The 16246-nt window shown below is 42.6% G+C and overlaps 1 protein-coding gene across 1 annotated transcript in view; it reads right to left on the minus strand.

Moving 5' to 3' along the window:
• PACS1 (phosphofurin acidic cluster sorting protein 1) overlaps positions 1–16246 on the minus strand; it is a 202230-nt gene that overhangs the window by 103084 nt on the left and 82900 nt on the right. The window contains exons 3-6 of the mRNA XM_033955834.1: positions 15882–15971; positions 6850–6975; positions 6605–6749; positions 2415–2506 (exon numbers count right to left, since the gene is read on the minus strand). Coding sequence (XP_033811725.1) covers positions 2415–2506; positions 6605–6749; positions 6850–6975; positions 15882–15971 — 453 coding nt within the window. The remainder of the gene's footprint in view (positions 1–2414; positions 2507–6604; positions 6750–6849; positions 6976–15881; positions 15972–16246) is intronic.

Genomic DNA, 16246 nt, shown 5'->3' on the forward strand with positions numbered 1-16246 from the left:
CAGCATGAATTCATGTTTCACTCAATTGGCTGTTTCAAGAGAATTAACCCTCCAACTTCCATTTGCAAAAATACCCAATGTTGTTCCTTCTATGAGCAATATTTAAATTATGAGGAACAACATTGGGTATTTTTGCTGAATTGTGTGACACCATTTGGGCTGAACATGAAGATTGAAAATGCCTGGTTAGCCCTGGACAGATGATTTGAACAGCCAGGAGCCTGTCCTGGCCATTTAAATCATTTTGAATATCTAGTCCAATGATAACAGAATTAGGGTGATTATAGAAACATAGAACTTGTTGATCACTAAAAACAGTGGAGACTAAGGGTCTATCAAGCTCAGCATCCTGTCTTTGACAATGGCCAGTCTTGGTCTTTGGAACTGCCCATTGTGTCAGAAGCAATAGGGATTAAGTGACTTGCCCAGGGTCACAAGGAGTGTAGTGTAGCTCTAACCACTGGATTTAGAAGTTGGCTTCTTTTGGGATCTTTAACTCATCATCGCTAGGACTCGAATCTGAGTCCGTGGCACCTAACATAGAATGGAATTAGTATGGCAAAGTAATGAAGAATGGTCCAGCAGCCCCCACCCTTCCTCCACCTCACCTTATATTCGTTCCGAGTTTGCCGGCTTCCTTTTTCCCTAGCCGCACGCGTTCAAAAAGCCGTGCATTTAGCCAGCTCCCTCCCTCCACCTCACCTTAAATTTCGAGTTTTCCGGCTTCCTTTTTTCCGAGCCGCACGTGTTCAAAAATCCGTGCACGCGCAGGCTGCGCGAGTCAATCAAACTTCTCCTCTCCTGCAACTTCCTGTTTCCGGTTGCGTCAGAGGAGAAGATTGATTGACTCGCGCAGCCGCGCGTGCACGAATTTTTGAACACGTGCGGCTCGGAAAAAAGGAAGCCGGAAAACTCGAAATTTAAGGTGAGGTGGAGGGAGGGAGCTGGCTAAATGCTACGGGCGGGCGGGCGGTGGCTGCGGGGACCGCGCGATCCTTGATACCTCACTGCGGAGACAAGACCATTCACCGCCCCGCGGGCGGTGAATGGCCTTGTCCCCGTCGCCGCAGCGACTGCTAGTTTTCTTCCCCGTTTTCGGCGGGTGACTCGCGGCTAAAATGCGGTGGCCGCGGGTAAACCGCCACCATGTCATTCTCTAGTGGAAGCCCTTCAAAGCCCCACTATAATAAAAAAAGAAAAAAAAAAGAATACACTAACTTTAATGGTAGACACAACATTAAAGGCGTCAGCGCAGTGCGCCACAGCCTCAAGGAAAGCAAACAAAATGTTGGGTATCATTAAGAAGGGTATCACGACCAGGACGAAGGAAGTCATCCTGCCACTGTATCGTGCAATGGTGCGCCCGCACCTGGAGTACTGTGTTCAGTACTGGTCGCCGTACCTCAAGAAGGACATGGCAGTACTTGAGAAAGTCCAGAGAAGAGCAACTAAGCTAATAAAGGGCATGGAGGACCTCTCATATACTGACAGACTGAAAAAGCTGGGGCTTTTCTCCCTGGAAAAGCGGAGACTTAGAGGAGACATGAAGGGTATAGAAAAAATAGACAGGGACAGATTTTTCAAATTATGGGGAACCACAAGTACAAGGGGGCACTCAGAGAAATTGAAAGCGGAGAGGTTTAGAACAAACGCCAGGAAGTTCTTTTTCATACAGAGGGTGGTGGATACATGGAACGCGCTACCGGAGGATGTGATAAGCAGGAGCACGCTACAGGGCCTCAAAGAAGCTTTGGATAGGTGCTTGGAGGACAAAGGGATTGAGGGGTACAGATAAGAGTAGAGGTAGATTATAGGGACTAGATTAGAGGTAAGTTATAAAATTAGTCAGGGACCACTGTTCAGGCAATATGCCTGATGGGCCACCGCGGGAGCGGACTGCTGGGCAAGATGGACCTCTGGTCTGCCTCAGCGGAGGCAACTCTTATGTTCCTCCCTCCCTCCCTCTTCACAATGTGGGTGACATGGATGCGAGATCAGCGTGGAATGAATAAAGATTGCTATTACACTATTTGGGGCTGAAACTGTCACGCCAGGTAATATAGGGGCTCCAAATCTTATGAAAGTTTGTCAACTGATTTCTGCAGAGAGCAGTCAACTTAGACATCAAATAAATGTGGTTCACTTTAAGGAGGACCGTATCTAAATATGGGAGATCATGTTTCTTCCATGCTGTCGCCACTACCAGGCAAGCCACTGTCACCACTTGAGCAATCCATTTTCTATGACGTGCCAGCAAAAAAGAAGGGGCCAAGTTTAGTAAACAACATTCAATCGATCTGTCCACTCGTATACTCAGGACCTCAGATACAAGATCCATGACCTGTTCCCAGTACAATTGGGCCAGTATAGAAAATCTAAACAAACATCTTTCCCCAGGAGACAGTGCATGTTACCTGGCCATGGAGTGGATCATCACTACCCTCTTGTTCCGATGAGAAGCTCTCATCCTCTTCCTCTGAATAGTTATCAATATCTGGGGACCTATCTGCAAAGTACAGGCAACAGCAAATGGTCAATAAATGAGAACCTCTCTCAGTCTTACCAAATCATTGTTTCCTACTGAAAACATTCCTATCAGGCAGAAACAAAAGGGAGGCCACTTTACAGTCGCCTGTGTGTAAAACGTATGCAGAAAAGAACATTTTTAAAATTGTACTGCCAAATAAGCCCTGGTGGTATACTTGGGCAGAATGGAGACAGAACTGCCAAGCATGCACATAATTTACAAAATATGAGGGTATATATGTAGAGCAAAGGCACAGAGTTACTCCTTCTTCTAAACACACATCATTCGGTGCGCAAGTATTTGTATGCTATCGGGGCTGTCTTTGGAGGCCTATTTTATAAAAAGCTGCTAAGTACCTAGGTTGCCTTTATAAAATAAGTACCTTTTTGAACTTTTCAAATGAACAAGCAAAATTAGCTCTAATTTATCCTAATATGTACTGCAATGCCATCCAATTCTCTTGTACTACAGCATACACAGGCTGTGCTGTTCCAGTTGGCTACTGTACAGAGTCAGGATTGCATCTCTCTCCACACTGCCAACTCTAAGTTTCTATTTGGTCTTTCTCAGCAAATGATAAAGCCCCATTTATAACCATGTCTATTTATAGTTCACTTCTACAGCTTTTCTATGTAAATAAACCACTTTGTGACATTTCCAACAAAGCATTCTGGGATGAACACTAAATATAGCTCCAAGCAATGAAATTAACTTCCATTGTCAAAACAAATTTAAATTGGATGGATGTTGGACCAGATGGACCCCAGCAACAGTCTGGCAAGCAAAGTGGGCTGTCTGCATTAACAGTGCTCAGTATTACATCTGACTCCATTTGATCCTTGATGGCACGAAAGCAGGTCACAGGTCAGCACAAGCCAGTGATAATTCTTATTGTTAAGCACACCCATTATCCTTACTGGGGAAAGTGGCTTTAACATGATGCTTGTTCTTTACTTTGTGTGCATTTTTCAAATGCTTCCTTTATACTTAAGAACAAAAGAAAATGTCTGGGTTTGCATCATTATTTTTGGAAAGGCCAAAGACTAAGACTATCAAGTCAAGGTTTAATGAAGCCCAAAGTCAAAGGAGGAATAGGTTTACTGAACATTCAATATTTTTCAATGGTAAGTAACACGAGACACATTAATGACAGGTACAGAGACAAGTTTCAGTAACTCCAATAGACTGAGCTCTTGCCCAATTATCATTTCAGTGTGTACTTCATACAGGCCTAGGCTAGTTCCACCTTCTTTGAGAATCTCAGAGAGGGTGGGCGCTGGCAAGCCCTGAGCATGCGCAGAGGCTCAAAGCCCAGTACCGCATACAGCAGCAGGTGCTTACTTCAGATTCGGTGGCTGCAGCAACATCTTTCTTGAAATCGGGAGCAGTAGTAGCAGCTTTCTTCAATTGTAAGCGTAATTCCAGCTGGGGGGGGATGTCCATGAAGAACGGTGGTGCATATATTAATCGCAGGGGGTGGGGAGGATGTATGGTGGACAGCCACTCTGATGTTTATCATGGCGGCAGGGAGGGAACTTGCACATGGAAGCCTACCCCACAGCCTGTCAGGAGTTGAGCGGAGGAGGACAGTCGCCAATGGTTGGGAGGAGGGTGTTATGGTGGACAGCCACGCTGATGTTTATCGTGGCGGCAAGGAGGGAACTTGCACAGGAAAGCTTACAACCTGTCAAGAGTTGATTAGAGGAGGACAGTCGCCAATGGTTGGGTGGTGGCTCGAATATAAACTGAGACCCCCCCCCATTTTTGGGCCCCAAAATCTTGGTATATATAGTATTCTTAGATTTCAATTTAAGGTTGCATTATGGCACTGTCTCTCAAACCCTTTTTTTTTAGCTCAGGCACACTAAACAGCAAATGTTTTTTTGCGGCACATTATAACTGAAAATTATAAAATTATTATAAAATTGCAAAACCAACAAAATCTTAAATTTGAGAGTTATTTATTTAAAGTTCTTTAAGATATGTATGGGCAATTGTAACAGTGAAACTAAAGTAGATAGAATAGAACTGCTTATCAATGCGATGGATGTGCTTGTTTCCGAGTGCAAATTAACTCAAAACGTTGCTCGATAGTCGACAAATAGACACACATTTATCATCCACCATCTGCTGTCATTCTTTTTTTTTTTTTTCAAATTTAATTTCTGTCAAAGCTGAAAATCCAAGTTCTCCAAGATAAGAAGATCCAAATGGTAACGGCAGCCTATCAAGGAGCGGTGCAGGGCCGGCCAGCAGCACGAAAAGCTTGCTCCTGCGTCCTGGCCCGGGTGCGCCGCTGGCTGCTACCTTTACAAAGGATTTCAGCGCGGGATACACGCTGGACCACCCGGGAACAGGTACGCGAGGGAGGGTGGTAATTATTAGTGTCGGCCGGGGCAGGAGACAGGAGGGATCGCTCCTGTCCCGGCCTACCATTAGGTGGTTTAAGTTAAGGGGAAGGGTTAATCTGCTGGCTAGGTTAGAGGGCAATCAAGCCATTGTGATATCACTGATGAGGTTGGCTCTTTTTAGGGGAAGAGGGTATAGGGAAGGAAGGTGGGACAGTGTTCAGAGCCTTGCAGGGAAGGGGGCTTTGTTCACAGCCTGGTAGGGAATGGGACTGAGTGCAGGGCAGGGAGGGAAGGGGGTTTGGTGCAGAACTTGGCAGGAAGGGGGGCTTGCAGGGGAGGGCGTGACGGTGGGGACACTAGGTGCGGATCCTGGCAGGGCATGGCATTTGAATATTAAGCCCGAGTCAACCATTTTTCCTCCTTCAGGGGGGGAAATGGGGGTCTCGACTTATATTCGAGTATATACGGTATATAAGCAAATCAAATGATACTTCGCAATCTTATATAACTTTTTACGATCTATTTAATGGAACTAAATCAGATTTTCATTTTTTGAAACGGACATACGTAAAAAGCCTCACAGTGGACCAAAAAAATGGCCAAGTTAAAAATGTCAAAGTTTAGCCTTTTTTTTTTTTAAACCTAACCCAATACCCACAGTTACTAATAAGTATCAAAACTGAGGTAATCCTTGCTCAGGGTTTTTAAAAAGAATGTTTAATGTTTGAAAGTATGAGAGTTAGCTTTCTTTGTTTTACAACAGCTTCTGGTGAGCAGAGTGTTTGGAGCCGTTAACAGCCATGTGCTTTGTGCCATGGTGTATGTCCAACTCTTGAGAAAGCTTTGGTGAAACACAGATAGATTCGTATTGGGTTGGTGGACAATATTTCATGTGTGAATTGAATTCTGACAACATAAGGACTGCTTGAACACAGTCTCGGTGCAATATAAAGTGGATACACTAAATATAAAGTGGATACTCAGCTTAAAAGAACTGAAAAAGCATTTCAGCCTGAATGGACTGTCACCACATGGTAGATTATAAAATTCAAGAACTCAATTTTCCTACTGCAAAACTTAAGGACTATGAGGTTGTGGTAAAAGTTGATTGTATGGTCTAAAGTTTGTAATGTAACAGTCACTTTTAAGATAGATTCTAGGACATGCTATGTAGGCAATTGCATTAAAGTTATTGTAAGGTGATTATTGATATTTTGTACTTTAGTGTATTATAGATTTATGTGCAAGATGAGAATTAATTGATGTTTGAAAGTATTAGGTACAAGATATCCATATTCATTAGGGAAATCTTTAAAACCTGACTTGCTGGGGGATTCCCCAAGACAGTTTTAAGAACCACTGATCTAGAGTGTATTTACTATAGGCAAGTTATTGGTATTTACTAAATTATCCAGAGTTCTAAACCTTACTTCAGACTGCTTAAAGATATTAAATGTAGACTGTATTATAGAGTATGAAAGGTAAGGTCTGTTTTCCTGTAACATTCAATTCTACCAGACAAGCCAGATAAGACATTATGAACTCAATTTCAGACAGACTCCAGAGCTACAATTCAAACAATACCTAATACTGCAAAAACGATGCTTTAGAAATCACATAGTTCTTGCTCAGTCCCTGCACACAGGAGTGCACTAAAGAACTTAGACAGACAGAAACAAGGTAACAAACAGTACACCAAGTTTTCAGCACAGAAACACTAACGTACCTGACAGTTTTGATTTGGGCCCCTCATGGTCAATAGGCTGGCTGGAAACAGAATAGATTTTGATCTCAGCAACTGGCACAGACACATCTTTCACATTACTATGTAAGCCAAGTACCTGGGCTCCCTCGCTGGGGTGCTGCATGACCTGTGTGACAAAGAAACAGAAATGTGGTGCTTTCAACCTTTCTACAGGTGGATGAAATCAGCTATTCACCAGTGCAGTTTCTCTGTGGCATGCTTCTTACCTCTGCCATATTAATCAGCCCCATGGCCAGTGTCTTGTAGCCCAGAATAGTCCTGTTTTTATACCTCTTCCTTCTCTGCAACATGATCTGTAATTTATTTGCGTCCCTCTTCAGGAAATGTGGGTACTGTATAAGAGAACAAAGAAAACTGATAAGGCAACAGATACAAGATCTTTGTGATCACACAGCTACAAAAATAAACAGTGTGCTGTACCACTGGGAAGAAAGTTTTTATGTTGTAACTGGACATCAGCAGTCCTCATTTTCTGAGGCTCCCTACCTGGGTGCTGCAAAGTAGAGAATGATACGGTGGTAGTTACCCACCGAAACAGTGGGGCGGAAAAAGTGCTCACTGAGGGCACAGGGACAAGGCCATCCACCGCCCCATGGATCGGTGAATGGCCTTGTCCCCGCAGTTAAGAGAGGGAAGGCGCGCGTTCACCGATCGCGCACGGCCCTCTCCCTCCCTCCCTCCGGCCAAATCTATCTCTCTACCTTACCTTCACAGCACTTTAGAAAAGAAACTTACTGAAGCCAACGAAACTTGCCTGTACCTGCAGTTGCGTGTGTGTGGGCGCTGTGTTTGGGGAGCTGTGACGAAGAAGATGAATTGTCACCGAGTGTTAATGTTTTTGAGAGAGGGAACAATTAGTAAATGTTGGTCGTTAAGTCCTAAGTAATCTTGCTGGACTGTAAGGAATCAAGAGTCTATGAATGAAGGCGGGTATTTTATAAAGAAGGGACTTGAGAGTTAGCAAACATATGTGATATGTTATGCGATGAGCAACTGGAAGCCAATGTGCTTTCTTAAGGAGGGGCGACACATGATCGAATTTCTTGGCTTTTGTAATAAGTTTAATTGAGGAATTTTGAATGATCTGTAGACATCTTGTTTCTTTTTGGGCTATTCCTTTAAATAGAGCATTACAATAATCAATTTTTTTAATTAACAGGGAGATAATTAATGTGTTAAGTGACTTGGGGCATAAGAATTTTGAAACAGAACAAATTTGACGTAGTCTGAAGAAAGTTGATTTGACAATGCTACTAATGTGGTCGTGATAGGTTCGTTTCTGATCAAATATAACCACTAGGATCTTGATATTACTGATCAAAAGTAGTGCGACACCCTCAATAGTGATTGGAAAATTGAGTTTAAGACAGTCTTTCCAAGGGAAGAGCATAACATTTGATTTATTAACATTGAGAGCTAATCTGTTAGCGTCAAGCCATTGATGAATTTGTTCGAGTTTCATATTGATTGCTGTTGTTTCAAGAGGGTTATTGATGTCCAATGGGTGCAAAAGCTGAATATCATCAGTGTAAGCAAATATGTTAAAACCGATGGATTGGCAAAGAGTCATCAAGGGTGCAAGAAAGATATTAAACAAAAGTGGCGAGAGGATGGACCCTTGGGGAATACCATAGGTTGCTGAGAAACTTTCTGAAGTAGTGTTGTTAAAAGATACAGTCGAGAAAAAAAGCAGATAGCGTTGATCCAAGATGGCCGCAGGGACGGTTAGCTGAGCGTCCTGGGTCAGACTTTTAGGCGAATAAACAATCTACCTGTTTCTTCAACAAACTTTTCTTTGTGTTAGAATGCCAAAAAGAAGGGGCCGAAGCGCCGCTGCAGCCTCGCAGCGCCCTGACCCTGTCAGAGTCGGCAGTATCGACGAACTTCTCCGCCGGATGCAGGCAGTATCTGTGGCGGCGGCGGCACATCCGATGGAGGCACTTGGTGGCGAGCTGCAGGCGGTCTCCCCGGGACTAGAGATCTCCCTTAGCCCCGACGCTAGAGCACCTCCCCCTCTACCTCGGACAGCCAGCTCCCCACGAGAGGAGGAGCTACTGGAAGGCGGTGAGCTCCCCTCCTGTGAGGCTTTGAATATCAGAGAGGGGAGCTTGGAATTGGAGCAGGACTCCCGTTTGGAGAGCCCTGAGGTGTCTGAGGCTGTTACCAACAAGAGGGAATACAGCATTCAGGAGGGACACCTACAAGAGGAGAGGTCAGTTGAACTGTGTAAAATTGTGCCTAAAAAATATACCACAATAGATAAGCCCCAAGAAATAACCCTAGAAGCAATCTGGGATCTAGTGGCAGATCTGGCCAAATCTATTAAGCCTCAATTGTACCAAGTGGAACAAAAATTAAATACCCATGATATACATATAACAAATATACAGACTGATATGCAAGAGTTAAAAAATTCAAATACGGTCACCAAACAGTTAACAGAAACATTAATGCGAGATAATACAAATTTGAGAAGGAAATTGGAAGCATTGGACAATATTTCTCGTAATAACAATCTCAGACTAATTAACTTTCCCAGAGTGGCAACAATACCTCCGCGAGATATGTTGAAACGATATACGGTAGAGATATTGGGAATTTCAAAAGAACTGCTGCCGCCGTTTACCCAGGTCTACTATTTGCCTATACAAAGGGAAGAAGGACAACTTTCAAAATCACAGGAATTATCAATGGACCAAAAGTTATTAGACATTTCGACAATTCTGGAACAGTCAGACAGGGAAACCGTGACACCAGCAACTCTACTTCTCACAGTTGCCTTGGCACCAGATAAACAATGGTTATTAAGACTTTACTTTAAAAATAAATTAAAAGAATTCTTGGGACACAAAATACAAATGTTTCCTGACCTGGCACGAGAAACCCAAAAACGACGTCGAGAATTTTTGATCTTAAAACCGGGAGTTATTGCTCTTGGAGCTTCTTTCTTTCTAAGACACCCATGTAAATGTGTGATAATATATCAAAAGCAAAAATACGTTTTCTTTGACCCTACTCAACTGACTACCTTCTTGTTGGCTGCGCGCCTGAATGCAGGGACATCATGAGAGCTCATTGAATTAATTTGGATACTTTTCAGCTGACTGAATTTCCTGAATTTCCTGTTTTTCTTTCTTTATATTTTAATGCTCGCTGTTATTACGTCTTGGATCTATGATTTGTGGACTTGAGCTGGAGTTAAGCTATATTTCTTATTGATAGTGTTAATATACAACAAAATTTTGTATTTTGTGTTCTTTAGATAACTCTATCTTTCTGTACAAGTGGATACTTGATATTTTTATGGAAAATATGATAAATAAATAATTAAAAAAAAAAAAAGATACAGTCGAGGAACGATTAGTGAAATAGGATCTAAACCAAGAGAGGACCTGATCCGTAATGCCAATAGTCTGTAGTCTATCCAAAAGAAGGTTACTAGGAATTATTAGGAAAGGGATGGCAAATAAGACCAAGAAGATTATAATGTCTCTGTACAACTCCATGATGCAAACTCACCTTGAGTACTGCATTCTATTCAGGTCACCATATCTCAAAAAAAGATAGCAGACTTAGAAAAGATTCAAAGAGTGACCAAAATGATAAAGGGATGAAACTGAGGAAAGGCTAAATGAGTTAGGGCTCTTCAGTTTGGAAAAGAGACATCTGAGGAGGGATATGCTTGAGGTCTCCAAAACCTCTGAGTAGTGTAGAACGGGTAAAAGTGAATTGATATTTTACACTTTCAAAAAGTATAAAGACTAGGGGATGCTCACTGATGTTACATACAAATACTTTTAAAACTAATACAGTAGCCCCTCCATCCAGGGGGATACATTCCAAGACCCCCCCCCCCCAATGGATGCCTGAAGCAGCAGACAATACTGAGCCCTACATGTATATGTTTTTATTTTGCCATACATACATATAATAAAGTTTAATTTATCAATTAGGCACATAAGACAACAACGAACTGGTTTTCTGTTCATGTCTTCCACCCACAAATTTAATGCTTTTTCCATCTTTACTAAACACTTATCACGCATTATGGACGCTAACTTTAGCAATTTGATGTGCGAAAAAAACACTAACACAAATTTCTTTCTCCTTTTTTTTTTTTTTAAATCACATCACACATAGATTTGTTCTTACTGAACGTTCAAGCAACTGACTTTTTCTTTTAATATTAAATCAAGAATTTTCAATTTTTTACTTAATGGAAGGACTTCATGGCTTTTCTTTGGCTTAGCAGAATTGCCATCACTACTTTTGTGCATTGGGACTTTATTAAATAGAAGTATGTACACTACTGTACTATATAGTAATAAAACTGCGAAACTTCAACAGTAGGTCTGAACACTGAAGATGTTAGAGAGTGACTAATGGCAGATAACGAGCTATGCGAGGAAGCGTGAAAACACTTGACAAAGATGATTCATGTCCTGGCCAGGACAGCATGAGATGATTTCATCACGCTGCTCAGGATAGCATAAAATTTAAAAATTTTCATTTAGTAATATTTTCAAACAGCAGATGGTGAATCTGCAGATAAAGGGGGGGGGGGGGGAAAGATTCCCAAAACTTTAATGTGGTTGCTAAACCAGTTCCAGCTGGTTTAGCGTTCATGTATTTTAGCGGTGGATTAGTAAAACGGCTTACCATGCTCTTTTCCAAGCTTCCTAGCAGTCTCCGACTTTGCCATGCAATCCTCCAGCACCCACCCCGGCAGCGAGAGGGATGCCCACTGTCCCCTCCCGCTGTCACTGTTGTGCTCCCAATAATAATAATAATAATAACTTTATTTTTCTATACCGCCATAGTCAAACTGACTTCTAGGCGGTTCACATAGAAAGAAGGCTGGACAATCAGCGAATTACACAATGCAAGACGAAGGAAGTTACATAATAATTAGGGAAGCATAGGGAAGGAATACATGAGAGAAAGAAGTTACATAATACATTGGGGTAATAAGGGGAAATACATTGGAGTAATAAGGGGAAAGAATATCTGAGAGAAGTCGTCTGATTAGGCAAGGAATTTGTCAAATAGAGCGGCTTTAATTGATTTTTGGAATGTGTTGTAGGTCTCATCCCCTTTATTCCCCCTTACCTTGTTTACGAAGGCCAGCCAGAGGGATATCTACTCAGTGTAGCCAGAAGGCCCGCCTCTTCAAAATAATGGGCCTTCCCTCCAAGGTGCATTCTGGGATGTGCCGGGAGGGGCCTAAGGCTCTGATTGGCCCAGGTTGCTTAAGCCCCTTCCTATGGATCGAGCCTTTTGGCGTCTGGGCCAATCAGAGCCTTAGGCCCCTCCCCAGTACTTCCAGGCCTGCTGGCCAGAGGGAGTAGTAGAATATCTGTTGGAGGCACCCTGGAGTGCATTACAATAATCCAATCTTGATGTTATCATGGCATGCACAACTGAGACAAGATTTGCCTTCCCAATGTAAGGAGCATGTATACATGCTAAACCAGCGTTCTCAAACTCAAACCCTTTGCAGGGTCACATTTTGGATTTGTAGGGCCACAAAAAAAATAATGTCTTATTAAAGAAATGACAACAAACTCGTTATAGTTTATAAATCTTTCCTTAATTGCTTCTGATAATTTCTGATAGTTTTTCAATTTCTGATAGTTTTTCACTTTCTGCATGTTGAACTGCTTTCAGCTGTGTATAGCTGAAATTATCAGAAGCAATTAAAGAAAGATTTATAAACTATAAAGAGTTTTACCTCATGCAAAATTGTGATTTAGATTCTAAAGTATCAACTGCAACAGACAAGATTTTGGTGTATTGTAGTCCTCTAGGCTTTTTTGTAGAGGGGAGAATCAATATCCAACTTGTGCCTGGAAAACTTGTGCCTTAAGTGTCCGGTGGTCACATCCGCAACTGCATTCAGCTCTCACCTCCTCCAGCACCGGACACAATCACCATCTTACATCAAGCAATCACCAGCATGAGAAGTGCCGAACTTCACAAGAGTTCACGAGATTACGTACAAGTTGCACTACCTCCAATAGTACCTTATGTTCTGGAATGTTGCCCACCTCACTGCTGTAACCTCACGCAAGCGCTTTCCTGCATCTGTACGCGATTGTCCTCTCCACTCCACCTCACAATCGTGAACAGACACAGGAAAGCGCTTGCGTGAAGTTACAGCAGTGAGGCGGGCAATGTTCCAGAACAATGGTAACATACTGAGGGCCTCAAAATAGTATCTGGTGGGCCGTGAGTTTGAGACCACTGTGCTAAAGTCTGGTGAGAGCCAGCCTATGGCCCCTGTTTGAGAAGCATTAATGGGCTAAATGAAACATTAAAAATAGGGCTAAAACCTCAGCTGACTGCAAATGAAAGTTGCTTCTGACTTTTGGCCAAAAAATAATAATAAAAAACACACAAACAGGAAGAAACTGCCAGGCCAAAAATACTATTTGAAAATACTTCAAATCAATTCTTCCTTCCTCCATCTTTGCAACCAGTTCATCTCATGCCACACACATAGACAAAAAATTCCCTCCCAAGTGATATAAGAAGGGAGTTAACTACTGCTGAGGAGAAAAAGGTACACACAGGGGAAAGAAAAGCAGAACAAAGCAGTATGGACAGCCCTGTAATCCCCCCTCCACTGTAAGTCAGGATGCATTCTTCCTAAAGCAGAGTTCCTTGCCACAGACACACACTTAACTTGCTCTTAAGTACAGTGGTGCCTCACACAACGAACTTAATTCGTTCCAGGAGCAAGTTTGTTATGCGAAAAGTTCGTTATGTGAAACGCGTTAAGCGCAGTGACTAACGACTGCCTGCAGTGCCTGCGCGGAAGGATGCAATACATCAGCAGCGATCGTGGAAGCTCGGGCGACTTCGTTGTGTGAAACGAAGTTCGTTGTATGAATCATGAAATGAAGTTCGTTGTGTGCAGCGTTCGCTGTGCGAGGCGTTCTTTTTGCGAGGCACCACTGTATGTCTTTCTACTTAGCAACACAGAAACCATTTAATACAGGGCTGCCCAAGTTCAGTCCTCGAGATCTACTGGCAGGCCAGGTTTTCTGGATATCCACAATGAACATGCATGAGAGAGATTTGCATACCAAGAAGGCAGTGCAGGCAAATCTCTCTCATGCATATTCATTGTGGATATCCAGAAAACCTAGCCTCCCAGTAGATCTTGAGGACCGGACTTGGGCAGCCCTGATCTAATATCTAGGAGACAGACAAGACTCTCTGCTTCTCCAGCAACCAACATTCAGCTGTAACCGTTATCCTTAATCTTTCTTCATACTTAGAATTGTGGAGTTTCACATCTAACACAGCTTACAATTAACCAGGCACCATGCTGCATCAGTGAGAATCCAGGTGTGCTTCAGTTTGATATAGTGTTTTCTTTTTATAACAGAGGCTGGAGGCAAACAGTTTTGCCTACTATAAACAAAGAAACATAGAAAAGCTGAGCCAGCTTGGTTTTTGTCTGGTGGCTCAGTGGCAGGGATTGAATAATGCAATGTAAACATAAGAATTGCTGCTGCTGGGTCAGACCATTGGTCCATCATGCCCAGCAATCCACTCCCACAGTGGCCCCTAGGTCAAAGACCAGTGCCCTAACTGAGACCAGACCTCCCTGCGTACATTCTGGTTCAGCAGGAATTTGTTTAACTTTGTCCTGAATCCCTGGAGGGTGTTTTCCCCTGTAACAGCCTCCAGAAGAGCATTCCAGTTTTCTACCACTCTCTGGGTGAAGAACTTTCTTACGTTTGTACGGAATCTAGCCCCTTTTAACTTTAGAGAGTGCCCTCTCGTTCTCCCTACCTTGGAGAGGGTGAACAACCTGTCTTTATCTACTAAGTCTATTCATTTCATTATCTTGAATGTTTCGATCATGTCCCCTCTCAGTCTCCTCTTTTCAAAGGAGAAGAGGCCCAGTTTCTCTAATCTCTCGCTGTATGGCAACTCCTCCAGCCCCTTAACCATTTTAGTCACTCTTCGCTGGATCCTTTCGAGTAGTACCGTGTTCTTCTTCATGTACAGCGACCACTGCTGGACGCAGTATTCCAGGTGAGGGCGTACAGCGGCATGATAACCTTCTCCGATCTGTTCGTGATCCCTTTCTTAATCATTCTTAGCATTCTGTTTGCCCTTTTCGCTGCCGCTGTGCATTGCGCACATGGCTTCATCGACTTGTCGACCAGTACTCCCAAGTCTATTTTCTAGGGGGGGGTCTCTCCAAGTACTACCCTGGACATCCTGTATTCGTGTATAAGATTTTTGTTACCAACCTCCATCATCTTACACTTATCCACGTTGAACTTCATTTGCCATGTTGTGGCCCATTTCGCAAGCGTGTTTATGTCACGTTGCAGATCTTTGCAATCCTCCTGCATTTTCACTACTCTGAATAACTTAGTATCAGCTGCAAATTTAATCACCTCACTCGTCATGCCAATTTCCAGATCGTTTATAAATATGTTGAAGAGCACAGGCCCAAGCACCGAACCCTGTGGCTTTTCTAGTCCGAGTATTGTCCATTTACTCCCACTCTGTCTCCTATCTGCCATATCTTCACCAACTCCTTTAATAAACTGCTCAGGTATCACAGGCCTGACCCTTACTGGATAGAGAGAGATAGATATCCTATATTGCTAAGGATACTCAGCTGCCAGATAAAAACATTTTACCAATTTTAAAATATCACTCCTTAAAGTCTTTTTTCCTTTTTAGCTCATTTCCATGCTCTGGGTAGATACAGTAAGCATACAAGTTTCCATACTTAACCCAATAATCAGAGCCTCTCAAACTCCAGCATTTAACTCCAAGTTTATAATAATCCAAATAGTTACCAAACAATGAAGAGGTTATCTCAACGTTTGGCCATCTCTGTCCCCATGTCTTCATTGTTGGTGCCTGGAAACCATCAATGTGCCAGTTACCCCATCGCCTGCAATGTTGTTAACTCTTGTTTTATTTATTCACACTGTTTTCTTCATATATCACCTTTCCCCTTGCCCTTCTGAGTCCCTAAGAGAAGTCCCAGTCATCACACAAATGCAACTGCAAGAAGTTCTGATACATAGCCCCTGACTGGGGACCTGCACAGGTGAATTGAGAGAGAATATAATATAGTGGGGGGGGGGGGAACAGTGTTACAGTGAATGAAGGCTTATGTTGCTGGTTCCAAACAAAGTTGGAAGCCCAAGAGAGCAAGAGGAAAGCGTTGGACCTTACTCCAAAAACATGGGGAACTTACCTGGAGTGAAAATGTTAACTGGAGGTCAGTCTCTGCTAGGCCACTGGCAGGAAGCACAATTTCATTTGATCTCAAGATCCTCTTAGAACTCTGAAACAAAGACAAAAATATGAATTTGCATCTTACAACTGTAATATACACATTAACAGATTATAAAACATGCTACAAACTTATTTATACATAACATCTTTATAGAACCCTATAATCAATACAAAACAAACCTACAGGATTTCACAGAGTGCTGTAAGTCATACAATCTCATTTAGTCTATCTATTACAAATTTCTGGTAGCCTCTATAGGATCTTAAGAAGGATATGGCAATACTTGAGAGGGTCCAGAGGAGAGTGACACGAATGATTAAGGG

This window comes from Geotrypetes seraphini, chromosome 8, assembly GCF_902459505.1.
Source record: "Geotrypetes seraphini chromosome 8, aGeoSer1.1, whole genome shotgun sequence".
NCBI classification, from domain to species: Eukaryota; Metazoa; Chordata; class Amphibia; order Gymnophiona; family Dermophiidae; genus Geotrypetes; species Geotrypetes seraphini.